The sequence below is a fragment of the Phaethon aethereus genome, assembly GCF_964289735.1.
Source record: "Phaethon aethereus genome assembly, chromosome: 1".
NCBI classification, from domain to species: domain Eukaryota; kingdom Metazoa; phylum Chordata; class Aves; order Phaethontiformes; family Phaethontidae; genus Phaethon; species Phaethon aethereus.
Genome location: NC_138575.1, coordinates 88,127,319 through 88,154,991, shown reverse-complemented (window position 1 = coordinate 88,154,991; position 27,673 = coordinate 88,127,319). Strand labels below are relative to the sequence as shown.

The 27,673-nt window shown below is 44.1% G+C and overlaps 1 protein-coding gene across 2 annotated transcripts; it reads right to left on the bottom strand.

The window, feature by feature from the left end:
* Positions 1 to 1,086: 1,086 nt before the first annotated feature.
* Positions 1,087 to 18,373, bottom strand: ING4 (inhibitor of growth family member 4; the record flags this gene model as incomplete). Of its 2 annotated transcripts, XM_082006396.1 has the most annotated exons (8): positions 1,087 to 1,126; positions 1,348 to 1,409; positions 1,794 to 1,941; positions 2,275 to 2,383; positions 2,695 to 2,809; positions 2,981 to 3,147; positions 3,366 to 3,437; positions 18,322 to 18,373. In XM_082006396.1, 8 exons carry the CDS (start codon positions 18,356 to 18,358, stop codon positions 1,087 to 1,089), a joined length of 750 nt encoding a protein of 249 aa, XP_081862522.1. The 2 variants fall into 2 exon arrangements, with proteins under 2 accessions (XP_081862522.1, XP_081862523.1); XM_082006397.1 differs by lacking the exon at positions 3,366 to 3,437 and having other exon boundaries at positions 18,322 to 18,358.
* Positions 18,374 to 27,673: the final 9,300 nt, after the last annotated feature.

Sequence of the window (27,673 nt, the reverse complement as noted above, 5' to 3'; positions counted from 1 at the left end):
GTAAGTGTCCACCCTCTTGTCAGGGCAGATATTTTCACAGCCACTAAAAAGCTTAGTAACCTTTTGCCAGTATATTAGGTATATTTTCAAGCCTGACTTAGGCAGAATGTCACTTATTAACATTGTTCAGGATTTTTACACGAAAAAGCTATACCACATTAATCATTTAGAATAAACGCAGAGCTGGGAGAGAAAGAGTAACTAAAGAGACCAATTGCTACAGATTACTTCAGAGGTGACAGCAAGGGAAACAGAAGACCTGTTTCAATGAACTTTATTTAATTCCATATTATACAAGTGGGATCTGAATCCCCAGACTTCCCATCATCAACATAATGGAGAAGCCCCACTGCACAAAAGGAAGGGAGAATTTTGGAGCCAGAAGACAGGCTAGATCAAGCCATTTCTCCCCATGTGGTCAGAAATTCTTCCTCTTTCATACAATGTGCTTCCCAGACCAGCAGGTTTACCCCAGGAGTAAGAGAGACAAAGCTAGCTCTAAACACTCCTCCTTCCTCCTCCTCTCCCCAGTAAGAGAGGCTGCTCAATGCCAGTAGTGGAATGGTTAAAGATAGGGAGTACATTAAGTTTTCAGTCTCTCAACCGGCCCACTAGATTAAGAAGTGGGCTGGTTACTCCCTCTCTCCTGAAAAAGATCCAGGAAAATCAAAGACCTAAAATGCTGAAGACTTACCTCCTTTCCTTCCCCCATCCCATAGCCTTGTTCTCTAAGCAGAGAGTAGGCAATGAACTCTGAGGAGGCTGAAGGAAAGCCAAGGAAATCAGGGGCTACCTGAATCCCTGGGAATCTGGTGGCTACCCTGGTGCCCTCATTCATTCCCTTTGAGGTTCAGAGACCTGTTTGGAATAGTACACAGAGAGGGCCTCCCTTAGGGATTCGGAAGCAACCAGGGATACAGAACACACAGGAACCGCTGTGAGGGTACACACCATTCCAGGGATGGCCCAAACCACAAACAGGGCAAGACTGTCCCCCAGCCAAGGCCCCAAGGGCTGGGGGAGCTGGGACGAGGCCCTGGCAGGGGGAAGAGAGCTCCTGCAGCAGTAGTGAGGGCTTGCGGGATTTTACTTCTTCTTCCTCTCCTGGGAACAGCGAGGGCAGAACCTGGTAGAAAGGAAAGTAAAAAAGGCAACATTTAGGGCAAGACATGAACCTCGAACACACAGTCCCAAAGGACCTTTTCCAAGGTCCCTGACAAAGCCTTAATTCAAATTTTCCTTTTTAAGAGGTCTTCTCAGAGTGTATATACAGTACTCTCCCTTCTGCTACCCAGGACCTCCCCTCTCCAAAGACCAATGGGCCCTCCAGGTTGCTCGTTCACTCACCATTTTCCTCTTGGTTTTGTTGTCAGACCCACACAGGCAAAATGAAACCATTCAATGGAACACTGTTGGGATGGAAAGCGGTCAGTTAAAGAACAGGTTTTTTTTTAAATCATTCCTTCTGGGCTACCTGAGTTTCCCAACACTTGATCACAAACTCCTAAATCCCTAGCAGCAATCAGGGAATGAAGACTTACACCCAACCTACACATTGTTAGCAAGAACTCCCCTTCTCCCTTGCTAAGTGTGGGGGCAAGGAAACAACCAGTCATTTTAAGGAAAACCTTGAAGAAAGAGGCACTTAAGAGGTCGTGGCAAGCCACCCCTCTGCCCTTCCAAACTACCAGAGGTAAGCCCTCGTCACTGCTTGCTGTATCAGACCCCACCCAAGCAGGACAAGACCTTCCATGCAAGACTCTCCCCCATTTCCATCAAGTGCAGGCTCTTACATCTGGGTTGTCACAGCCAATCATCTCCCCATAGGAGACCTGGTGGCAGAGGCAGTAAGTAGGCTCATTGGGGTCCACGGGCATATCCAGTACATCTGAAGGGTGCACATTTCCGAAGGTGACTGAAGGCATCCCATACTCTGTGCTACTGCAGGACAGGAATAAAGTAGGTCAGCAAAATAACTGGCTTTGAGTCCCTTCATGTCTCACAAGACAATGCCCTTGTTTGGCAGACACAGCCATTTCTCTTTTTTTTAAACATATACACCCAACTCTGCTGAAGTGACCTGCTTTCCCCTTCATGCCACACTCCCCTGAAAGAATTAAAAGGTCTCCTCCCTCTTCCTTCCCAAGAGGGGGCAGGGGACACACTGTCTAGTCTGGGTGGGGATCAGGCCTTTCACAGGAAAGTCTGGCTAGGCCTCCCTTGGTCCCATTTGTAGCGGCGCTCCTCGTTCCCGTAAATCTCTTGAACACTTACGTGCGGACAAGCTTCAATTTCTTTTGGGCAGTTTTTGGTGCCTCCTCATCAGAGTTCTTCCCTTTAGAGCGAGCACGGGCAGCTTTCTTCTCTTTTTGGGCTCGGCCCTCTGGTAATGAGAGAAAAAGGTGTTGCATCTGCCACGCCATCAAAATAGACACCTGACAGTAACAACCTCTCCAGCACTAAAATACTTTGGAGTGTACATTGGCTTTGGGCCATGCACCCCATCTTATTTTTATCTAGCCTTGAATATGCTCACACAAGAAGAGCCCTGGTCACCATCTTTTTACCTGTCCTTCAGTTTCCAGCGTAACAGTCTTTGATCTGTACCACTCCAGTGCCTGCCTTCATCCCCACCACTTCCATAGTCACTTGGCTGCCTCCTGTATCAATCTGCAGCCCAGTGGTGGTACTCACTCTTCTTGCCCTTGCTGGAAGAACTGTCATAGTCACTCGACTCTATCTGCTTCTCCTTCAGGTCTGCTTCAAAGCGAGCGAGGTCTGTGTCCAGTCGCCGGATGTGCTTATCAACCTGCAACAATGACAGTGTCCAGGAGTTACCACGGAACAGAGCCCAAGAGGGCCAAGAGGAGAGGGCATTGGGCTTGCACTAAGAGCTGAGAAGCAAGAGTGGTTAGGGCCTAAGAGAGATCAGGGCCTTCCAGCCTTTCATATGATAAGCATTAGACACTTCCCTTCATACCATCTCGTAGGTCTGCATAGCCAGCTGAACTTTGTCATCCCCAAACTCCTTGCATTTCCCATAGGCCTCCTGGATTTGCTTGAGAAGGCCCAGTTTTTCCTCCGAAGACAAAGTCCGTGCATTGCTGATATACTCCGTGGCCAGCTTATCGATCTCCGACTTGAGGTCTGAAACAAGTTTACCATTAAGTGCATAAATACACATACATACACAGGCACTACAGTACCCTCCGTTAAGAGAGACTGAAGGATCAGAGCAGCTGTAGGGTTCCTCCCCTGCCCCGAGATTCCTGTGATAAAGGCAAAGGAAAGAAAAGCTGGACAAGCTTTTACTTCCTTCCTTTACTTACTTCCCGCTTGTCAACAAAACCATCTCTAATTCTCACCTTCTGTCCTCTGATCCAGATCTCGCATGAGCTGGAAGTTTCTCTGCAATTCAAATGGCAGGTTCTCAATACCTGCAGGGAAAGGAAGACACATGGAGAAGTCAGGGTCCTGTCCACGACGCCAAGGCAGGAACAAAGCTAACTGATAACAACACATACACCACTCCAGCAATTCCCAATGCCCTTTCCTGGTGCACATTAGCATGCTTCCATTCGTTGCCAACTCCAAAGGAGACAGACTATAAAAACATGATAAATTTAATCCAGAAGCATAGTTCTATAACACATACTAGTGAACAGAAAACTGCTGCCATGCAGAAAGGCCTACATTAAGAAAGCAGAAAATGAAAATTTGTAATGAAGTCAATCATTATAATAGAACATATCCATCCAAAAACTCCATTCAATAATGAAAAATATAGTACAACAGCTGCTAAATAATGCCATTTACTTATTTCTATACAAGGATGTAAAAATTAAAGTTGACACAGAAATGTGAGTCCGGTTTAGTGCATCCATTTTACATATAGGGGACAGGAGACACTGTATAGAGGCAAAGAGCAAGCCTGAGACAGGACAGGGAGCAGTGAACAGCAGTCTTAACCCCCTGTCATGTGTTCCTTGTTCTGCCCTCTGTACTGTAATCTCAGTGTGGTCTGTCCAACACCTGAAAGAATGCTATGCATTGTGAATAATAAATATTTGTAGGGCTCTGAATGAGCAATGTGAAGTTGATAGTCAATTAATTTTCAATGCACTATGCTACTCACCCCCTAGGCATCACCAGATGCTCAACTGACAAAGCTGATACAAACAATTCTCATTTTTCCATGACTGTCTGATCAAACTGAGATCTAGTGTCACTGCATTAACCTGAGGTCCAAGCTTGATTATTGGCACCTTTACACCTAATTAAAAAAAAAAAAACAAACCCAAACCTCTCTTGTGGGTTAAAAAAAAAAAGGGTGTGGGGAAAAGCTCTTCAGAAACACAATATAAGCATGTCTGCTTCCTGAACCCACTCTCCAACTCATAGGGAGTGTAAATGAAGGTGTATCTACCCATCATCAAAACTGTCTAATACATCGGTCCTGGCAGCAGTCTCTATTTTCACTGCCACATGTTTCAACAGCAGAGACACTTCCCTGAAAAGCAATCAGCCGGCAGGGAAGGTCTGTATGCAAGATGCAGGTTTTACCAAGTACTACACTGTCTCTGAAGAACAGCCACGAGCAGGTTGAAAGCTTACGGGTAAGAATCAGAGATGGCAGCAAAGGGAACCTTGTGGTTGGTGTCTACTACAGGCCACCCGATCAAGGGGAGCCTACTAATGAAGCCTTCTTGCTCCAGCTACAGGAGGCATCACACTTGCAGGCTGTCGTCCTGCTGAGGGACTTCAACCACCCTAACATCTGCTGGGAAAGTAGCACGGCGAGCTCTAGGCTATCGAGGAGACTCTTGGAGTGCACTGAGGATAGCATCTTAAGCCAGGTAACAGACAGCCCTACCAGAGAGGATGCGATACTGGACCTGTTGGTCACCAACACATGTGAGCTAATTGGTGATGTCAAGATTGGAGGCAGCCTGGGCAGCAGCGATCATGCGCTGGTGGAGTTTGCAGTCCTGAGGGATAGGGGGCAGGCAAAGAGTGAAGTCAGGACCCTGAATTTTAGGAAAGCAAACTTCCAGCTCTTCACGGAGTTAGGCAATAGGACCCCCTGGGAAAGTGCCCTCAGGGACAAGGGAGCAGAACAGAGCTGACAGATCTTTAAGGACACTTTCCACAGAGCACAAGAGCTCTCGATCCCCAGGTGTAAAAAGTCAGGAAAGGAAGGCAAGAGACCAGCATGGCTGAGCGGAGACCTGCTGGGCAGACTAAAGGGCAAGAAGGAAATGCACAGGCAGTGGAAGCAGGGACAGGTATCCTGGGATGAGTACAGGGATGCTGCCTGGTTGTGTAAGGATGGGGTCAGAAAGGCCAAGGCGCAGCTGGAGCTGAACTTGGCAAGGGATGCAGAGAATAATAAGGGCTTCTACAGGTATGTCAGACAGAAAGGGAAGGTCAAAGAAAGCGTACCCCCTGTGATGAGCAAGACTGGCAGACTAGTAACAATGGATGAGGAGAAGGCTGAGGTTCTCAACGACTTCTTTGCCTCAGTCTTCACTGGCAATCTCTTTTCCTATACATCTCAAGGGGATGGCCTGCAAGACAGGGACGGGAAGACCAAAGTCCCTCCCACTGTAAGAGAATATCAGGTTCGAGACCACCTGAGGAACGTGAACATGCACAAGTCTGTGGGACCTGATAAGATGCATTCCAGAGTCCTGAGGGAATTGGCTGATGTAGTTGCCAAGCCACTCTCCATGATATTTGAAAAGTCACAGCAGTCAGTTGAAGTCCCTGGAGACTGGAAAAAGGGAAACACTGCACACATTTTTAAAAAGGGTAGCAAGGAGGACTCCAGGAACTACCGACCTGTCAGCCTCACCTCTGTGTCTGGGATGATCCTAGAAGCTCTGCTAAGGCACATGGAGGACAGGGAGGTGAAGCCATGCTGGCTTCACCAAGGGCAAGTCCTGCCTGACCAACCTAGTGGCCTTCTGTGATGGAGTGACCACATCAGTGGACATGGGAAGAGCTACTGATGTTGTCTATCTGGACTTTTGACACGGTCCCCCACAACTTCATTCTCTCTAAACTGGAGATATGGATTTGATGAGTGGGCTGTTGGGTGGATGAGTAACTGGTTGGATGGTTGCATCCAGAGGGTAGTGGTCAATGACTCGGTATCCACATGGAGATCAGTGAAGAGTGGTGTCCCTCAGGGGTACTCAGACCAGTAGTCTTTAATATCTTCATCAATGACATAAACAGTGGCATTGAGTGCACCCTCAGCAAGTTCGCAGATGACATCAAGCTGAGTGGTGTGGTTGACACGCCTGAGGGAGAGGATGCCATCCAGAGGGACCTGGACAAGCTCGAGGAATGGGCCCGTAAGAACCTCATGAGGTTGAACAAGGCCAAGTGCAGGGCCCTGAAAAAGGATGAAAAGCTGGACATGAGCCAGCAATGTGCACTCGCAGCCCAGAAGGCCAACCACAGCCTGGGCTGCATCAAAAGCAGCACAGCCCGCAGGTCGAGGGAGGTAATTCTGCCCCTCTGCTCCGCTCTGGTGAGACCCCACCTGGAGGTCTGCATCCAGCTCTGGCACCCTCAGCACAGGAAGGACACTGATTTATTGGAGCAGGTCCAGAGGAGGGCCACAAAAATGATCAGAGGGATAGAACACCTCTCCTCTGGGGACAGGCTGAGAGAGTTGGGGTTGTTCAGTCTGGAGAAGAGAAGGCTCCGGGGAGACCTTACTGCAGCCTTCCAAGTACTGAAAGGGGGCTTATAAGAAAGATGGGGACAGATTTTTTAGCAGGGCCTGTTGCAATGGGACAATAGGTAACGGTTTTAAACTGAAAGAGGGTAGATTAAGACTAGACATACGGAAGAAATTTTTGACAATGAGGGTAGTAAAACCTGGCACAGGTTGCCCAGAGAGGTGGTAGATGCCCCATCCCTGGAATCATTCAAGGTCAGGTTGGACAGCGCTCTGAGCAACCTGATCTAGTTGAAGATGTCCCTGCTCATTGCAGGGGGGTTGGACTAGTTGGCCCTTAAATGTCCCTTCCAACCCAAACTATTATTCTACACACAGGCCATTAAATTAATTTCTACAGGAAGTAAAAACAGCTGTGGACCTCACTGTGCTCAGACGCTGTTCCTTTAACTTATATTTTTTGCACAGAAAGAATATAGTACGTTACATGCAGAATCCTTCTAAGTAATCCAGTTATCGCTTCAACAGATTTCTGTTGCCATTTCTAATTTAAACATCTGAAAAGTGCTCAGATAGTAGGTATCTTTCAGTACCCAGATATATAATCACACAGCACATTGCCTGCCTGCATTCAAGGACAGTTAACTGTGCAAAATCAAATTCTCAAAAAATTAGTAAGCGGCAAAATTAAGGCTGTCTGCACATTCCTAATTTTGATAGTTCCATGTTCGTCCAGCATGATAGATTTCACACAAGGTTCAAGCAGCTGACTACCAGATTATATCCCTACAACTCAAAAAAAGCATCTCAGAAGACAACAGGGACACAATGCTGAAAATTATCATTGCTTACAAAGAGAACTTATGGCAGGGATGAAATCCATCTTGGGAATCTCAAGGCCATACCCTTTTGCTTCCAGCATTCCCCAGCCTCATCAACTCCAAACCTTTCAATTTATAAAGCACATGAAACATGGGTCATACTGTGCATGCTATTTTTCATTCCTCTCCAAAGCATCCCCTGCAGAAGACAAGACACGTACTCTCTAGAGGAAAACAGTATCTGTTCTTGCACTGCACAGAGTATGTCAAATTTACACTGTTTATTAATCCTGGAAAATCATGACTTCTAAATTCTTGTCTTTGTAGTTTTAAAAAAAACCTTAATGTAATTTCTTTTTCTATTCTAAAAAGGAAGTTCGGTAAAAGCACAAATTCCACCAGGTACCGTCAGTTTTCCCTCAGAAGGGATAGAGACCTTTAGATAAAGTGAGCACGTGAGCTAGCACAAAAAACAGTAGGATGCTATTCTCTGAGCAGAACAACCCCACACAAGGCTACAGCCATGTTTCACAGTGATGTTCTTACAGCAGGAGAAACTTAGGCAGGAGTTTGCTTTTGCTAAACTCTGCAAGGGACTGTGCTCTAGTTTTCACAGCCATTACTGTAAAAATCTGCCACCACCACTAACACCAGTGCATGCCCTTGCCTGGAAAGCCTCTGTCTTCCCTTTGCCTCTACATGCCTGGCCTCATCTTTTCAGCCCGTCCCACCTATTGCTCAGAGACCCTCAGCGCCTCCTCCCCTCACTGCCAGCCCCTCAGCCCGGCCAGGGGCTCCCCTGCCTCATCACCTGCCTCCGGGCGTGCAGAGCGCTCTGCTGCCGGCAGCTCTCGGCAGTGCGGAGAAGCGTTATCCAGCTCTGGCCTAGCAGACGCTCGAGAGCACAGACACAATCAGTGGATCATCTACCAGTCAAGCATGTAGGAGCAATGATCTTCCAGAGGCTCATCAGCTGGGCAGATTTCCACAGGGACTGATGAGACAAACCCCTGTCACCTGAAGTCCTTCTCTGATAAAAGCAGCAAAATTATTCCTAAAACCCCAGCAAAATCTTTCAATCTGCAAATCTATGATCGGACTAACGTTCTGTAATTGCTCCATCATGAAACTGGGAGAAAACAAAACAACTGACAGTACAGTGACTTTATAATCAGAAAAAGATCATAAAAGATGCCTTACCTATTAAATTGAAAGTGGAAGGAAGCTGAGTACACCACTACAAATTATCATCGAGAGAGAGTTTGGCAAGAACAAAAAGCATAACAAGATAAAGTTGCAGCTAAGCAACTTTTAACTGAGCAACAACCTATTTGTATGGTATATAGTTTAATCTAACTATGGGGAAGTTTTCTACTGTCTGCAGCTGAACGCAAAAGCTCTTGCATATCCTCAAAAAAAAAGTGATCCTTTTCATCGCCGAGTTCGTCACAGCAAACATTCACTGAAATTCCTTAGTGTGTGCTATGCTGGCTATCAGACATCACCCTCACAGTTCCATTAAAAAAAAGTCTAAGATTTAAGTTTCCATTTCCTCATTCCTACTAGTGCAACACACTTTCCGCCAGTCTTTCTAAAAACATTCATGTTATTTATGTAATTTCATTTCCTCATAAATTTCTCCGTTTTCCTTTACAATTTATTTGCTCTTTCTTCTTATTGTAAGATGCACCTAAACTTTTCATGACTAAATACAATGTATTGTAAAATACCCAAATAATTCTCAGATTCCAAAATTGATCACAGTAAAGAAAAACCACCCTACAAGCATCCTTGATCACTAGAGAAGAGGGCAGTGAAGGGCAGTCACACTGTCCCAGATAAGCAACAAACTGACAGAAAAATAAAGAAAAGCGAGGGCCTCTTGCAACACAAATGGCATAGCAGCAAGAGAGGAAGAGGAGGATGGTGAAGATGTACAGTAAAGAAAGTGCTAGCAAGGCCAGCAGCTTAGCCCAAAGCATAGGCTGGCATTAGTGCAGCTGTGTCCAAACCCACCCAGATCCACACAGAGCCACAAGCAGCCCCACTGTGCTCCATTCATTCCTGTCCCACTACGATTACCCTCTACAGCATCGGCACAGGTCTCTGAGTTTTTCCCACCTCTTCCTTTTCTTACTTTGTTTTAATTTCTTACCACAAGTTAAAAGTCTATCTACCTTTGTCTTTCCTTTCCTTAATCCCTTCACTACCCCCATTCTTATTTCATCTCTTTTCTTATCCTTTTTCCTTCTCATTCCTTCCCCCATTCATTCTTCTGCAGACATCCATAACCACGCAGTCTTGTCTCTTAAGAACCATGCACTCTCACTCTCCAAAAGTTAGAATCCATCACCACCCTCCTTCCCCTCCAATTATTATTTACTTCTCTTTAGAAACACATGTGGGGTTGTCAAGTGTAGGCAACTGATATTTAAACTTCAGCTACTTAACTCCAATGTTAACTCTGACGTACACACACAGAGAGCAAGCCTACATGACCTGGTAACTTTCACTATGCTTCATTCTCCCTTAGCATATCTTTTAATAGTGTCAAACAATGGGTCTGTACTGTGACAATGTCCAAATTCCTAAAGAGATCCACTGCTCCAAGCACTATACAAATACATGGTGGCTTTCTGGAGATATCTGTTCATCTGCTGTGTTCAGATGCATGTTTAAATTTATTCAAAAATGTGAAAATGCATTTTGAAGCAAACCACAGTTGCTTTATTGAACAGCACATATTTCAGCAAACACTTTTAAGGTAATTAAAAAAGTCCTGCTTGTGCCAGGGACTGCCATAATGAGAGGGTAACTTCTTTGCCCCCTGAAATAGGAAATTGGCTGAGATCTTGTGGAGGAAGCACATAGGACTTTTTGGTACTTCACGATTCTCATAATTTTGTAGCATTTGAAGAGCACTGCAGGACAATTGTCTTACAGCATTTTCAGAAGCTTCTTTGCTTCCTCATTTGGGGGAAGGTTGTCTTGTATAACCCTCCATCCCTCCTTTTAGAGGGTATAATCCTTTTAAACCACTGCTTCTACTCTGTCATGTGTTGTCAGCTAATTATTTACCTTCCTAGGCAATTTACTGAAGTGGGTGCATGAGCATAATATATACCTTTCTCTCTGTGCACTTATGGCTCGGCCCTACTGCAATATACACTTCCTAACCTGTAACATTATCCTCACAACACCTCCGTAAGGGATAGGACTAACTACATTTTTATAAATGGGGTACTCAGGTGCATAGTAGACTGACTTGCCCACAGGCAACCTGGAATTCTGTGGCCATGCCATATACCCTGAGCTCTGAGGCAGTGCAATGCACAATAGTTCACCCAGGCACATCTAATTCAGGCACAGCCCAAAGAAACAGGTATCAGTAAGTAACAACAGTCAATTTAACAGCCACAGAAACCTAATACTCCCCCAAAGAGTGGACCCTTCTCTCAGAAAGGGATTGCTCTTTATGTCTTTTTCTTATTACATTAGTTCAATACTAGAGCATCCACAGCCAAGATAGTAGGCAATGTTGTTATGTCTCAGAAAAGGGATCTTTATTGCTGTGTTAAACCTTGATTTCAGAAGCTTGGAGGGCTTGGAACACTGACATGTCAAATGACACTTGCACCACTCCAGGCATTTCCAACCTGTCACAGATCTCCAAGGGCAAGGACCACCACCAAAGAGATCACAAGGATGTTTGCCAAAATGGTCACATCAGATTTGCTGTTGGTAAGTGAAGAAATGCGGAGAAAATGCAGTATGCTTTGTCTTGTAAAGCCATCTTGTATCAGCTGTGATAAAAATACCAGTCAACAACAAAAATCAATTCTAAATGAACTAGTCATTAACAATAATAAATGTATTAGCTTAGCGTGGGCTGTGCCAGTAGCTTTCACAGAGAAACAAATGATGCCTATGAATCACCAAATCCTCTACCCCGCGTGAGATCTTTTGTAATTTTCCATAGATCATGTGTGCTGCATCACAGATGCAACTAATCCAATGTCTCAGTAAGGTGAAAGGCATCTTTCACTACACTAAAATGATGTTAAATATAGAAACAGTTTATTAAGAGATTTGCATATCTGAAGTACGATGTGAGGACCTTTAGAGGCAAGAACAGGACGGTATGGCTACAATGCTACATTGGGGAGGGGCTAAGAGTAATGCAGTAAAAAAGGTAAAGTGAGAGGTGAAAAAACTGCTGGGCAATTTGGAACACAGCCATGACTGGGAAGGAATCTAGGGCTAGCCTACAGCAAGTTCTGACATCACACCCATGTCCTCCAAGAGTATTAAGATGACAAAACACATCATACCTTCATTTGATGAAGCTATACAGAGGAAAATCCAGACAGATGTAGCTATTTTGAAAGAATAATCCTATTTTACCAGGTTAGCGAATGTTACCAAGGAATGAAAGGACATTCTTTTGTCAGCTGTAAGGAGAAAGATGACTTTCAAGAGGGTGTATGCTGCTCCTGTTGCTCTCTGCTTATGCTGGCCTAAGTTTTCTAGCACTGACAAGCCCTGAACTGGTGCAACTCTATGTGCTTATTGACATATGCAAATAGAAGGAGCAAAGGAAACTTGATGTCTCCCTAATCAGTATAAAAAAGGGGAAAAAGCCAAAGAAAATGACTGCACAGTACCATGTTAACTTACCAGCTGAGGACTCCTCATCTAAGTCTGCTGTCTCCATCATCCTCTTCACTGAGGCAGATATGTCCTAGTGTCTGCTCCTGGAACAGGTCCTGACTGGTGGCCTCCAAGACAATGGAATGAATATCAAGCAGCCATCTGAGTAGACAGGCTAGTGACATCCTTCTACCTCTCAAGCTCACCAAGACTACTAGCCCTCTGCTGATGACTCTCCCAAGCATTTATATCTAATTTAGACGAAATGTTGGCAAAATCTAGTTCCTCAAAGATTTAGGTTGGGGGAAGACTGAAACATTTTTATTGTTTTGTTACCGTTCCTTCAACATTTTATACTGATGTTTATTCAGGAACAGACTGGTTAAACCATGTGGAAATTTAAACTTTCTCCCAGTCTGGCACACACTTCCCAATGGGAACAATATGTGCTCCCCATTTGATAAGGTAAATAAAGCAACAGCCTCATCAGTCCAGGCAGGAACATACCTGGTGAACAGTGATGGCTGGAACCAGGAGGGAAGGTGATGTTTGACTGCTTCAGAAAGCACACCCACAAATGTGACCCTTCCATTCACCTCAGCTATCTAAGCAACTGGGCAGAGATGATCCCAGCAGAGGAGCACAGGGAGGTGAGCAGAGAGGTCATTTCATAATTTCAGGCACCAGACAGCTGAGAAGAGGTACATGCCTTGGTTCTGTTGCCATAAAAGACAAATTTGTGTGTTGTCACTAAAGTACACTTACTTTATTCTTATACCCACTAGGTGGGTAAACAGGGAAGCATTGATGGTAGAAAATACATGTGGTTGCACAGCAGTTCCCTCCACTATAAAGATAATCCCTACACTCATGGCACATTCACATATAAACAGAGACTTGTAGATAATTATTTGGAACTGTCTTCTGAATGTATGTACTTCAACAATGCCTACTGCAAAGAAGCTCTGCGATCCTCTTGAAAATTCCAAACATGAAAAAAAAATCAGTGTTTGCATCTCATCTTCTGGAAAATCTGTATTAGTCACCCTTCCTTTCTCCCCCTCAAAGCCTCCACTACAATATTTCTAACCAAGCACAGTAACTCAAGTTTGAGCAAGCACAAACTCCTCTAAAGAGTCTTCATGCACATTCAATCTTCTCATCACAAAACACTATGTTTTCTTCCTTCTTATTCTTCCTCCAACCCTTTCTACATCTCTAACTCCTTTGCACCCATAGTTTTTCCCCTACTAAAGTTGCATTGCTTTCTTGGTGTGAGGGAAAGCGCTTCAGTATCTTGCTTCTTCCCCTCAGAATCAGGCATAAAATGATTTAGAGACCAGAAGGAAGACAGTATTTGAAGAAACGCAAATCTTTTCATGCTTAACTTCAGCCACTGAAGAGAACTGAGCAAAAAGCTGTGACAAAGAACACTTGGGAAGAAAAGAACTGAAACAAGAAACCTCTTCTTCCCCTTCCTTGAATCTTTTGGCTCAGTATATTAATTGAAGGGGCAGCTTCAGTAGGATGAAGGAAGGAAGGAAGGTGATCAGAGTAGAGAAGATACAGAGTTCCTCTGTCAGCATGTTCAGCACAGAAGGAATGTGCATATTTTTCTGCTGCAAAAACATCTTAACACATTTCAAACAGATATGCTTTGAAATTAACAGCTTAGAGCAAAGGCAAGGGCAGGTCTAATCCTAGGTCTCAACCCAGTTTGAAATTACAGCAAGGACTTGAAAGCTACTGAAATACCAGACCTAAGAAACTGCCATACACCTTTTACTACGAGAACTGCTGTTAACTTGGCTATTCCACACAAATCTCCTGGAAAAGAACTTCAGGTGTCCAAAGTAAAGGACTCAAAATTTATGAACTGAAACGACAGAGGCTGTATGCATAGCTTTGTCAGACCGCTCGTGCATTTTAACATGTAGTTTTAAATTACCTAACCGCATGAGATTTTCATACAAGGTATTTATCATTCCCAGTGACTGAGCAATGATTCAAAGTTTTATTTTATTCTCTTTGCTCAATACAGAGTCACACGTACACAACCCAAAACCCAATCTGAAAACCGACTTGGTAATCAGCTTTTCAAGGCGCTCATTATTGTGACATTAGAGTTCTTTTTCACAGTGCTGCTGTGGGGTAGCCTACTTCCCTTACCAATAAAATGAAGGTCAAGAGATTTACTGAGGCAAAGAGATCAAGGCCAAGAAGGCCAGCTAATTACAAACGTACCTCTTGAAACATCTAAAAATGCTACATAGCCTGACTTTTCAGAATTATCTGTTCAAAGCAGACTTCAGTTGCAGCTATGAGCATTCTGCACATCTGCTCCTCTGACTACAAATTTTCACTCATAATTTGAGGGAAGCACAATCTATGCAAGGAGAACCTGTAAAAAGCGTGACCCCCAAAATAAACACAAACATCAAACTCACATTGTCAGAGTGGTATTCAATTGCCTCAAACATGAGGCCACCTTTTTTCTTCCTATAATCTTCAATTAATTCATTATACACCTTCCTTTCTTCAAGGATTTGAGGAGGTCCTACAAACAACTGACCTCTTTCATTACACATTTCTCATTCATTCCCTGAGCAGATCCAGCCAGTAAACCATATGAAAAAGAAATTCTGTGGGAGGAAAAAAAATTCAACTGAAAATTGTGTCTGCATTAGCACAATAATACTGAAAGAATTCCGTTACAAGAAGTAAATGTAAATATCAGACATTTTTAGAAGAGCTGGACAAAGGTTCTGTACTATTTATTTGTGTGAATTTTCAGGAGGTTTTGGAATGTTAGTGAACTACTTTAAAACTGAACTGAATGTTTTTAAAATACTGAAATAACATGGGGAAAAAAAGGGGAAGGAAGGAGTGAGGAGGAAACTGAATGCTGTCAGGCAAGTATGAAAAGAAATGGAATAGCTGATCAGAGATCATCTCAAAGAATTAAACAGGGGTGAAAACATAGATTAAATGTTAAAACAAAATTGCCTGACTGGACCTTTTTTGTTAAGAATATACATTTAATTAGTGAAAATAATTTTTGAAGTGATTAAACTACAACTTACATCAGAAAGTGTCTTGCATAACAAGCTAGAATAAGGAAAAAAAACAAACATAAGATATATTAAAAGTACTTTAAATGGCTACATAAGACTTTAGAACGCATTACAGAGAACGATCAGCAGTGGCTGCACCAGTCATGCAAATCACACATGAAGCAGTTCTTGATCTAACAGAAGAAAAGTTAGTCACTTGGAAGCAAGAGGCAGACTGGAAGAACAAAAATGTAAGGAACAGACCACTAGGACAGCAAGAGACAGCCTTACTGCAGACAGATACTTTCCATCAAGTCTTACGGAGGGTAATACATTTAGGAATGAGCAATATAACTGATGGATAAAGGATGCTGGACCATATTTCTAAGAAACAGAAAGACTGTATCATATCCATACCATGGTAGATAGTTACCTGAACATGAGCTCCCAGCTGAAACGCAATGGCAAACAGGGATAAGGGCATACCCAACAGAAGAACGATAACCTGACTTCCTCAGTTAGTACCATGAAGAAGACTGGTTACTAAAAGACTGTATGCATTTTAGGAATCAGAAGTTCAAGCAGGATGTCAAAAGATTAGAGCAGGCTTGGAGAAGAACAATATGGGTAATTAGAAAACTGAAAAATATGTTATTGCAGGCAATTTTTTTTTCCTAAGTTACCAGAGAGAAGGTTAAGATTTAATCAATTACAATCTACACAGGGAAGAAACTTTTAATAGGGGACACTTCAACACAGAAGGTAAAAGGCGTTACAGGTGCAATAACTAAATATTGGAACTGTGAAAATTAACTACACACAAAAGTCACAAAACCATGACAGAAAAGCCTATCAGCAGACTAACTTACTGAAGACTGAGATGGATGCTCTTTGACTATAAGTATTACAACTCACATTATGTGCTTTTCTGAAAGAGACTCTAGATTAAGCATAGCAACTGGCTTACTAACATAGCTAACAAAGGGAAATAATGTCGCATATGCTATACAGGACACCAGACAAAATTGAAAAAGGCCTCAAGAGCTCTAGGAATATGCAAAAAAGGCTAAACCATTGCAGTGAAGATTGATTTGTTCTTCCTAACATCTTTGTAGCCAGGTTTTTTTAGAGTACTTTTAGATTGTGCATGTTTTTTGGTTTTTTTTTAAGCAAGACACCTTAAAAATGACAGTCTGACACCACCATAATAATATTCACTTTCAACGAGATGAGAATCTCTAATTCAGTTGCAGGACCACGCATCTCAGTTGATAGAGAAAATAAGTTTGTAATTTTGTCTGCAAGCTTTTACTAGAGGGGAACTCAGGAATTTCCAGGGGAGTTGTTGATTTTAGCTGACAGTGACAACGAGATCCATAAGTGTTTGGCTCTGGTGGGAGCCCTCTTGAGCCACCAAGCCTTTCTACCACTTCCTTTCTCTCTGACTTGGTGTCTACCATACCTCTCCATACTCAGTGCTGCATCTTTCGCATCTCTGCCTACCATCTGCAAATCCCAGTCTTTCACTCCTTTATCTTCGCACTGCAGCTCTTACTCAAAATACACTTGTGCTCTCCCAGTAGGAAAACCCTGCATCCTCCTCACACACTTACTCCTTGTCCATCTGCTGCTTCTTTCCCCTCTTGGCTAGTCCCCATCCTCCCAACTCCTGGCCATCTTTGTTGAGGAGCCTCAGTCAGCTGCAGTATTCCATAATGGAATGACAAGAGCAGAACAACATACACCTTCACTCAGCAATCCTTGCTCCTCTCTAACAATCTATCTGCCTCCTCATCCAACTCCTCTTCCTGACTTTTGCATCCTTCTTCCTCACAGCTCCTAAGTCCCTGCCTGTTCACTTCCATCTTCTTTTCAGCTTTTACTTTTTTGTTATGGTTCTTGAACTTTCTTAATTTAATTCACAAGGTTTCCTAATGAAAAGAGGAGCACTGCAGATAAAATGAATGAAATCCCTCATCTCCATATCAACACCTTATCAGCTCCATACTGGAGGAAACAGTGTAGCAAAATTTCTGAAGAATCAAACTCCAAGGTTTCTAAGCATAAGCAAAGAGACAGCAAGAGATTTAACTTGGCCAGGTATAGTGACATAAAAGACACATTACAAGAACTACTGTGCTTTAAACACACCACCCCATCACCATGCTCCCCCATTTCTAGTGTTGACACGAGATCAGAAAGAAAACATGAAAAGGGCATTCATCACAGAACAAGTTACTAAATCTTAACTCGTTTGCACGTTCCTTCAAAAACAACTCCTCTGATCAGGCTACTGAGTATTGTAACAACACAGGGGAAAAAACACGCATTCAAGGTCTTGTTCCCCAAAGGTCTGAGTTTGACAAAGTTATAAGCACCTTAAGGCAGGATGATATCATAGGAAGGCTCAGATAACGTCACCAACTCCATTAGCATTTACTGAGCACTTCTTCGACCAGCAAAACAGGATTGCGCTTTGAAAACCACACCGAAGGAATCTATCGAAACTACTTCCCTACAGATACAAAAGTTCTCTTCGGCTTGATTTCACCAGTCGTGCAGTTTATGCCAGGAAAGCCGCTGACAGCCGAGCTGCCGCCTCGCATGGCGGCTGGACCAGCACCGGGCTCTTTCCGCCGGCAACAAACCAAGCGCTCGCCGCCAGTGTCAGCGCAGCGCGCCCACGGACCGCAGCAGGGCCGGGCTCCCGCAGGAGCCCCAGCCGAGCCCTGCCCCACGGCGGAGGAGCAGCCCGTACCAACGCTCCAGGCGGGCCGCCGGAGCCGCTGCCGCCGCTTCTAAGCGGCCCCAAGACGCGTCTAAGAGGTGGCGAGCGAGGGCGGGCAGGCGGCGGACGGGGCCTCTCCGCACGGCCCCGGGACCGGGCGGCGGCGGGGCCCTCGCGGCCGGCCCGGGGACAGCCGGGCAAGGCTGCTGTCCGAGAGGCTCGGAGCGGGCCGCGGGCGCCCCGGGGACCGGTCAGCCCCCGGGCAGAGCTCGGCCCCCGCGGGGCCCCGCCCCGAGCCGCGGTCGGTTTGTGCCCGCGTGGGCTCCCGCCAGGGCGGCCCCAGACGCGGCCCTCGGCCCCGCCCCCGGCGGCTCTTACTATCCAGGTAGTGCTCCAGGTACATCCCCGCCGCCATCTTGGGCCCCGCACACACGGGCGCTTCCGGCGGGAGCCGGACGCCGGCACCCCCCCCGGAAGCGGCGCTGCCCGGCTGCGGAAGCCGCTTCCGCCCGCCTTCCCGGGCGCTTCCGCTCCTGCCGCCATTTTGGGCTCTGCGCGGCCGCTGGGGTGGACCCCGTACTGCCCCCCCGTCCCCGGAGGAGGCGAAGGACGCCGGGCGGGGCCGTCTCCTTCCCCGGCCGGGTGTCTCCTGCCCGCCCGCCGGTTGAGGGCTCCGGCGGCGGTCTCGGAGGGAGCGGACCCTGCGGGATCACCCGGAGCCGCCCCGCTGCTGGTTGTGGGAGGAGTGGGGCGAGGCGGGCCCCGCCGCAGGCAGCGGGCACCGCGCAGGGCACGGCTGGGAGTGGGCCAGGGGCTGCCTTGATCCGGCTCCCCAGAGCTGCGGGAGGGTAAATACCTGCTGCCTTCATCTCCGCGCCAAAACAAACGGGCTTCGTGTTTTGGAGGCTGCGGAGGTCTCTCCTGGCTTCACGTAATTTTCAGCAGCCTGGCTGGGCGCTCCCACTGGATAATCTGGGTGAGGAAGTGCAGTTAGTGCACTGGATCTTTCCATTCACCATGTAATTCGTCAGCAATCAGTAGGTGCTGCTATATTATCAATAGAGACTGTCTTTGCTATAAAATTACCGTGGTACAAACTTAACACCTAACAAACCAAAAAAAGCAATGAAGTTAAACGTGAGCATGCTCTCTTTTTCTCCATCTTGCCCAACCCACTTTCATGACCATGTAACACAAGTCACTTCTAGGTTAGAGATCTTTCTACAGAATTCAGGACCCCTTCCCCAGATTGTCTTTTACTAGCGATTGCACATGACATGGTATGGTACTGTACTAGGTCAAGACAGTGAGGTCACACATGCAATTATGAAGGAACAGAAACAGAATTCTATTTCTTTTGGTCCTTAGACTCCATAATATTCAGGATTGTTGTTTCAAGAGGTCAGCATTAATTTAGCATCCTATACTGTTTAGGGAGGCACTGGGTTGGTTTGGCAAATGTTATGTTTCATCTGCCTTTCTCCTGCCCACCTATGTAATTCATTTTTTTCCTGATAGACTATATAACAACAGTCATTGCTCAAGATTGCTTGCTGCTAGATTCTGGCCATGACAAGTGACTAGACTTGTTTCTTCTCTTTCCTCCCAAAGATCTTCCAAGACACCATGCCTTTATTTATATGGACATACTAGGATTAAGTCTTCCTGGAGCCTGCAGTGCAAAACTGAGAGGCTGTTACAAAAATGAATTGCAGCTGTTTGAACTACCAACCATCTTGCTGTTACACTATTTGATTAATTCAGAGATGCACTGTTTTCTGAAGATGCACTGTTTTCCAGTCCTATTCCTATAGTCATTTAAGTTATTTATAACATTTTTAATTACTGAAAAGACATTTCTTATTCTTTTCGGTTTCAATGTGAAGCAGCTGGCTTCAGCTAGCTGAACATTGTTTTAAGCCTCACTTTGTTTATAAAGTACTTCAAAATTTCTGTATAAATTGCCTTATACTCTTAATTAAGGAGAAGGATGTGGCTGTTACATTAAAAAAAAAAAAACTGCTCCCTATACCCTGTCACAGTGCTAAATCAGAATCCCCCAGATTCAGCCTGGTAGCTCCAAGCAGGATGTATGGAACTGATGGTAAGAAACAGGCATTCTTAGACATTACCAATTTGGTTAAGCAACCACCTGGGAATTCCATCTTATCCTCCAAGGCAAGGCTAGGGTGATGTTCATGGAGAAAGGCATCTTTCAGGGTTCCAGAAGCACCCTCAGCTGGAGTGTTACCACGGTAGTTATTTGGTGAGAGGTGTGGTATTTTTTAGAGTAAAAAACTTCTGCTAGTGAAAGTCCCAGCATGAGCACAGGTAATTTCACATGAAGTTGCATCCCCAACTGGAATATGCTCTAGAGGTACATGACTGTTTATATCTACCCCCCTCACAGCCTCATGTATTGATACTCAGGTAACTATTGTAGTAACAAAGTCACATATGCTAACCTCAATGGTTACCATACATGCACCCCTTCCGCCTCGCCCCAAGTTTGCTACTCCAACTACATCCTATTGTTGAACTGGTAAATGCCTCCTAGTTAGATGAAGGACCTGACTGATGAGTGGTTGCACTGCCCAGGCAGCCTATACATCTCACAAAGGGAATCTAAACAGCCTACTGAAGTAGTCTAGAATAGTGGTTCTCAACCTTTATTGATCTACAGATGCCTGTGTATTTTCCCTTGGAAATGTAAACATCTGCATACCAAATTTAAGCCTCCAGCTTTTCAGTTACCTTACAGACCACTTAAATGTTGTCCAAGGACCACAAGGTGAAGGCCAGTGCTTGAGAGGGATCCTTACGCATACCCTGGCAGGAGGCCTATAACTTCAGAGTCTTGTTTGGTTCCCTTTTTGCTGTAGAGGTACACATTCAGCTCTTCTCACTCTTTAACATTCTCAGTTCAGAGGTGCCTGCTCTGCACTTCCTTCTCTTCAGGAAAGACTGGATGTACCCACACTTCATTCCCACAAGCATCAAAGAACTGATCTGCAGCACTTGCCCCCAAGGTCGTTAATCAGCTTTACAAATGAAAGAGGATGCCAAAGGCCCCAGATTATAGCTGTGTCCGCGTTCCGAAAACATATCCTAATTCCGTAGCAAAACTAGGCATAGACTCTAGTTCTTTGGTGTCATGATTTCTTTTCTTGCAGGTTTTTTCATTCATTACATAGACACTACATGAAATCGAAATGTTTGTTGGACCAAGTTACTACATCTCTCTAGTACTTTGGTGTTCTACTATACAGAAACAAGAAACCATGCACACAAATTTAATCTGTTGTACCTGAAATGACGATTGAACAGGTACCTATCTTGTAGTTAAGGAAATGTACAGAGCAATTTCATTCTATATTGTGAAACTGCACTAGTAAACTTGGGCAGCTTTCAGACACATTACCTGCAAAATATTAGAAGAAAATCCTAAACATGATATATATCCTTTAGTTGATATAAAGATGATAAAATAATCAATAAAAATATAGACGACAGGTAGAATCTCATAATTATATTCTATATTAGGAAGAAAGTTGGATGATGTAGACAAATCTGTGAAGTAATGAAATATTACCTATTGCCAATGAGATTTAGGAAGATGTTTAGTTCTACCCATTAAATAAAACATCCTAGAAGTTGCATAGCTAGAAACTCACAATCAATAATTTTAAAAGAATTACCTGGCAAGCAGATGGAAGCAATGAACTTTCTTTTCCAAACAATTCTGGAGCTCTGAATGTGCTCCAGAAGACCAGCAAATACTTTTACTTGAAAAGTATTTGAAAAGTAAATGGGATCATCCAGGTTACTGTAAGCCAGTTAACACTGATTTGGCAAAATCACAGTGTAATTGATATGGGTTGCACTCAGCTAAGAAAAGAAACATAATGCTATTTGTTTTAATTTAAAGAAAAAGATCTCAGTTAAAAGAACTACATATCCTTTTATGGCAATGGAAGTTTGGTGGCTCAAGATAACCCTAGGCCTAATGTAGCAAGACTTATAACTGAATACTACACAGCCTGGTCATTCATAAAGGAAAAAGAAAGGCAATAGATAGGTATTCCATGATGGAGCCAAGCCTTATTGTGAGACAGCTAAAACAGCTCAATTTAATTTCGCTGTTTGGAAAGATGAATACAGTGACTTGATCATGGTCTGTAATTCATTACAAAAAAAAAAAGACTTCCTATAGCAGAAGACTTTAATATACTGAACAAAGGCATAACAAGACCCTATGGATTAAAAAAAAAAAGTAGTAAAAGAGAACGGCAGTTTTAATGGCAGTGATAACCAACAAAAAACTCTAAGAGGGGACATGGTTGATGAACCATAAGGTTTTAAATTATGAAAGTCTTAAATCTTTCTTGAAGAGTTAACTGAATTTTAGACCAGCAATACTATCATTAGTCATGGCTGAGATTCAGTTACTGTTTGTGGGTGACTTTTCTAAATGATTTCCAGCCTACATGATGTTTCCTTTTAAAGCAACGATAATTTGCAAAATCCAGCTAAGAACAGAAAACTGATTCAGTAAAGGACAAGAAGAAAAAGTACTACCGCCTTTCAGCAAAGATACAAGATGCAACCTAATACAGAACTCCAGAGTTGTTGTCAAGTCTTCTTGGGTAGAGATGTACAGAAACAAATGGACTGGCATCACAAAGAAAATGCAGGGTCAAAGAATTCAGGGAGCTGAAGAGGAAGGACTGTGGGATTTGTTAGAGAATCTTCCACTCTTGTGAGTGGGATTTAAATAATTGAACCGTTGTTGGCTTGAGTGCACAAAGCTGAAAAGCTGCAGACTGTGAAACCTGAGGCTTCATCTCAAGAGGGAAGAATTTTGTATAGATGTTACATTCTGCATCCCACAGGTAGCACCTATACTTTTTAAACCACCTGAAGCACCTTGAATATGTTAAACAGCCTCGGGAATCCAAAGAGGAAGACCTAACCCAAACTCACATAAGTCATAAAGATAATGAGAGTAAGGTATCTTCAATTATTTCTACACAAGCAACAGGACTCTGGGTAAACAGAGAAATAAGAAATTCTCATTGATGAGAAAAAAATGAGACCTGGAATAAAGTTGCATTTCTGAAACTTGATGGGAAAGTCCATTAGTAAAAAATGATTTGTTTCTTCCTGGTCAGCAGTAAAAGCTATAGCAGCAGTGGTAAACTGCACAAACACAAGCAATACCACCTTTGAAATAACTGATAACACAGGAATTGTACAGCCTTAAATACATATGGATCCCCATGCTAGGTAACAGATTCCAAGAAGGAGAAGGATAGCAGACATTAGAAAACAACACATCAAACCAGGGAACAAGAAAAGGCTATTTAAAGCACCTTGAACATATAAAATGAAAAGTCACTGCAAGGAATTTTAACCTGTGAGATATTCTCCAGGGAATTCAACCAACTGGCAAAACATCTTTCCAACTTTTAAAACTGTAGTTTACTTAATACAAGACACTGCACCCAAACCAAGTAAATTTTTCAGACTTCAAGGTGATGCATATAAGACAAGATAACAGCTTGAGCAGGTCTTTGAGGAACCTGATCTAGTTGAAGATGTCCCTGCTCATTGCAGGGGGGTTGCACTAGATGACCTTTAAAGGTCCCTTCCAACCCAAACTATTCTATGAAATGGCAATTTTCTCCTGTTCATATGCAATATGGACACGCAGAGAAGAGCCACAAGTAGTAATTAACCTGTGCTGGATCTGTGCTAATTTCCAAGGTGAGCGAAGCTATGAACAGAGTTGTCCATGAGAAAAAAGAAATAAGGCAAAAAAATGTGAATTAAACTCTTCTGTAAGACAAATTTATTATGTGGCCAAAAAAGCTCCAATTCCACAATCAAGAAAGAGGAAAACTTTTGGTAAAAGCTTATCCTGTGTTCAGTGTGAAAGTCTGTGAGCAAGAAGAAACAATTTAAAAAAAACAAACCTGAAAATAACACTCAAAAAGGGGAAGGCCAGACAGCAACTGACATAAATTAGACATTATAAAATAGAGAAAACTAGTAACGAAACTTTGTGGCTAGCAAAACTACTAGTAATGGGAAAGAGATTTTTTGATCTTTCATTCCTTTCTTTAAATAAAAAAAAGAAACAAGAAATCTTATTAATAGTACTGATCCATGCTAGATAAAAATGGTGAAAATTCTAGTGATGCAGAACAGGGGAAATCAGTCAACAAATACTTCCATATTCAGAAAGAAACAGGATGTGGCAGTCATATGAAAATAACAACTTCTATCCAGTAGCTTATTATCAAAGTAGGAGATCAGACAACATCTACTAGGGATGTATATTTTTCAGTCAGCAAAGAAACAGAAGTCCTAAAAGAGTTCACTAACAAGCTCTCTAGCCCATTGATTCCAATTTTAATTAAACTTGGGGTATTAGAGAAATAACTGAAGACATTCATGACAGTATTCCCAAAAGGCAAATGAAATGGCTCCATGTCAAACTTACAGAAAAGCTGTTGAGATGAAGAATTAATGAATGAAAAATAAAACCTACAATCCAAAGGTTTTATGAAATATAGATTTTGTAGAAAAAAAGAAAAGAAAAAACCCAAACCCCAATTTCATTCTTAGATGACATCATAATACATTTGGTTTAACCAAGGGGACTGCATAGGTGCAACATACTTAAATTTTTGTAAGGCATTGACCTAGCACCATAAGTCAAAAGGATTTACTGTACATAATCACATACTAAAAGGATTAAGAAATGCCTAGCCTGCAAGTCTCAAAAAGAAGCCAATAAAAAGTTGCACTAATGATGCTTTTCAAGTTAGTGTAGGTCAGATGCAATACAGCATTTTCAACCTGGATCCCAAAGTAAAAAGTAACAACTGATACAGTTTGTGGGTGACAAAACTTGGAAAGCAGCGAGTAACCTGGACCATCAGTAAGCCAGGTCTGTTCACAAAAACTGGACTTCGATACAGCCTCACGTTAAGTATCTAGGAAATAAGAACTCAGACCATACCTACAGAAAGGGGAAACACTATCACGGAAAGCCGAGACTTAGGATGATATAGGGGTCACACCAGACAAGCAGCTAATGTGAGCTCCTGTATAATGCTGCGAGAAAAGGGCAAGCACAATCCTCTGCAGACTTAAGGCAAAGGGCAGGGGGACCTTGTCCATGGCACTGGGGCTTGAACACTCAATTCTGAAAGGAACATTTTTACAAGATACTGAAAAATCTGACAAGATGTAGAAAGAAAAGACAAGAATAATTCATGGGCTGGAAGAAATCCCTTACAGTGGAAGATTTAAGGAGTTCCATCTATTTAGCTTGTACAAAAGTGGACTGAGGAGGGATATTACAGTGTTTAAATACCAGTCCAGGGGAAAAAGCCCCACTGTGCTTTAAGAATCTCTGAATCAGCGCAATGGACGTATCCAGAACTAGTAACTGGAAGCCAAAGCCAAACAGATCCAAAGGAGAAATCAGGCTTAAATATTTAAACTGTGAGAACACAAAGCCCTTGCAGCAGGATACCAATGGAAGGGATTCTGTGTGTCCCAGTGGCACAAAATCAAGCCAATGCATTTTTTCAACACATACTTCAAATACGCATTAGTTCATGGGGCTCAATAGAGGATAAATGGGTTGAAATGTCACCTGTGAAATGCAGGAGTCAAAACAGACAGCTTCTTCTAGCCTACCCTATGGATCTACAAAACACTTCAACCGTTCGCAGCCAACCCTGGTGACTAAACACAGAGAAAAAGGTTTCTGTCACAGGCTCCACAGGCGCAGAGCACAGAGGGCAGAGCTCCTTGCTTCCCTTGTGCAAACCGCAAGGCTGCCTAAAGGCAGGGATGTGCTACCCTCGCATCCACCCGCAGAGCCGCTCGGGACTCACAGCAGCAAGATGCTCGTGCAGTAGTCTGGTGCAGGGGGAAGGAACACACATCACAGGGGCAGGGCGCTCACAGCAGCACCTTCAAGGAGCCTTTTACACCAATTTATTTCTATACAAGGTGGTTAAAAAAAAAAAAAGCCCCTATTGGTTGTTCATACAGAAGTCTGGGATTCTATAGGCTTTGGTGGGTGATTGATATTAAATCCCAACAACACATGCTTTTTCCCTTGCCTTCTCATTCTCTTCTGAGTCAGCCTCCATGATCCAAAGAAACTAACAAGTGACACACAAGACTGGTAGTCATGTGGACCAATTAAAAAAAAAGGGAAGGAGAATTGAAGACGAAGAGAAAGGGAAAAACAAACGAAGATTGAAAATAAAAATTCGCCAGGATAATGCGTTTTATAAACACAGAGATAGAAACAGTTACAGCAAGGACAGAGCGGGCCAAGGGTGGGGAATAGATATTTATATATATATATATATATAAATTCAAGGGGCCTTCAGTTTATTCTTGTTGGCTCCCCCTTCTCATTAGATTGGTCTCTCTGTGGGGATCTTCATCCCCTTCTCTCCACTGTCCACCTTTTGGGGATTCTCTCCCATGACCAGGGTCCAGAAGAGGCCACCACTGCCATGTGAGTCCAGCCCGTCTTGGCAAGAGGGAGCCTGGGAGAGCACTCTGACGGGAGGTGAGCAGAAGCTAGCCTTTCTCTGCCTCCTGTCGGCTCCTTGAAAAGACTGGTCTATTCCTCCTCCTCCTTCCCTTTGGGATACTGGGGGCAGGACAGGCATGTGAGAGTCAGAACTGCTGCTGTTCTGCCTTTCAGGAAAGGGAGTAGAGAGAAGGGTGATGATTATTTTGGCAGTCTCTTACCCTCCCTCCAGTTGCTTTTTGGTTTGTTGTTGATGCCTGCAGGCTTTTCTGAGAAGATGGGGGGGGAAGCAGGAGGGAGAGGAGGAGTACAAGCTGCTAGGACATCATCCACAATGGGCAGGAAGAGCAATGAGCAGGAACCCACATTCCTACAGGGCCTTGGCCACTGTGCTGCTCAGGCAGCTGGGAGAGAGAGACAGCAGCCAGTTCAGACAGACTCCTCTCTACTGCTCTCCACCAGGGGAGGAGAAAGAGTGCAGTACTCCACAGCCCTCAGGCAGTGTAGGCACCTGTTCGGCCCAGACAACATGCCTCGCCTCTCCTCCCCACCACTGGTCTCACCTTCCACTGGGGAGAAGGAGGTTTTTCTCATTCAGTCCTTGGGGACAGGACGAGCAACCCCTCCTCCCTTTCACAAGCAGGAGGGACAGGAATGGATATTTCTCTCATAGACACTCAAGGAAATCCTCAAAGAACCCCATCCAGCTGTGAACCCTGCCACATTCTTCTGTGGCCTGCTGAAAACATGTGTCCGAGCCCCTGTATGTACAAGGACCGTCTCTCCATCCCATCCACCATGCATGTCTCAACATCCCCCTCCCCCTTCATACGCATCCTGCAGTGAGAGAGAAGGCAAAACGGGGGCCTTTCTTTGGGTTTGAAAGGAGGGGCTCTTGCATGAGGAAGTGATCCCAGCACAGGAAAGGGGCTCTTGCACAAGGAAGCATCCTCCTACCAGGCAGGCTGTTGCACAGAAGGAGCACCCCCTTGAGACAGGCTGTTGTTCAAGGGGCTGCCATGAACAGGGTTACATGGCCAGAAGAGGCTGTTGCAGGAGGAGAGGCCGGAGACTGTTGCACAAGGAGGGCCGCTGCACAAGCGGTGCCCCTGGGCGCAGGCTATGCACAAGAGGCTTTCTGCTCCCTGGGTTGAGGTCTCT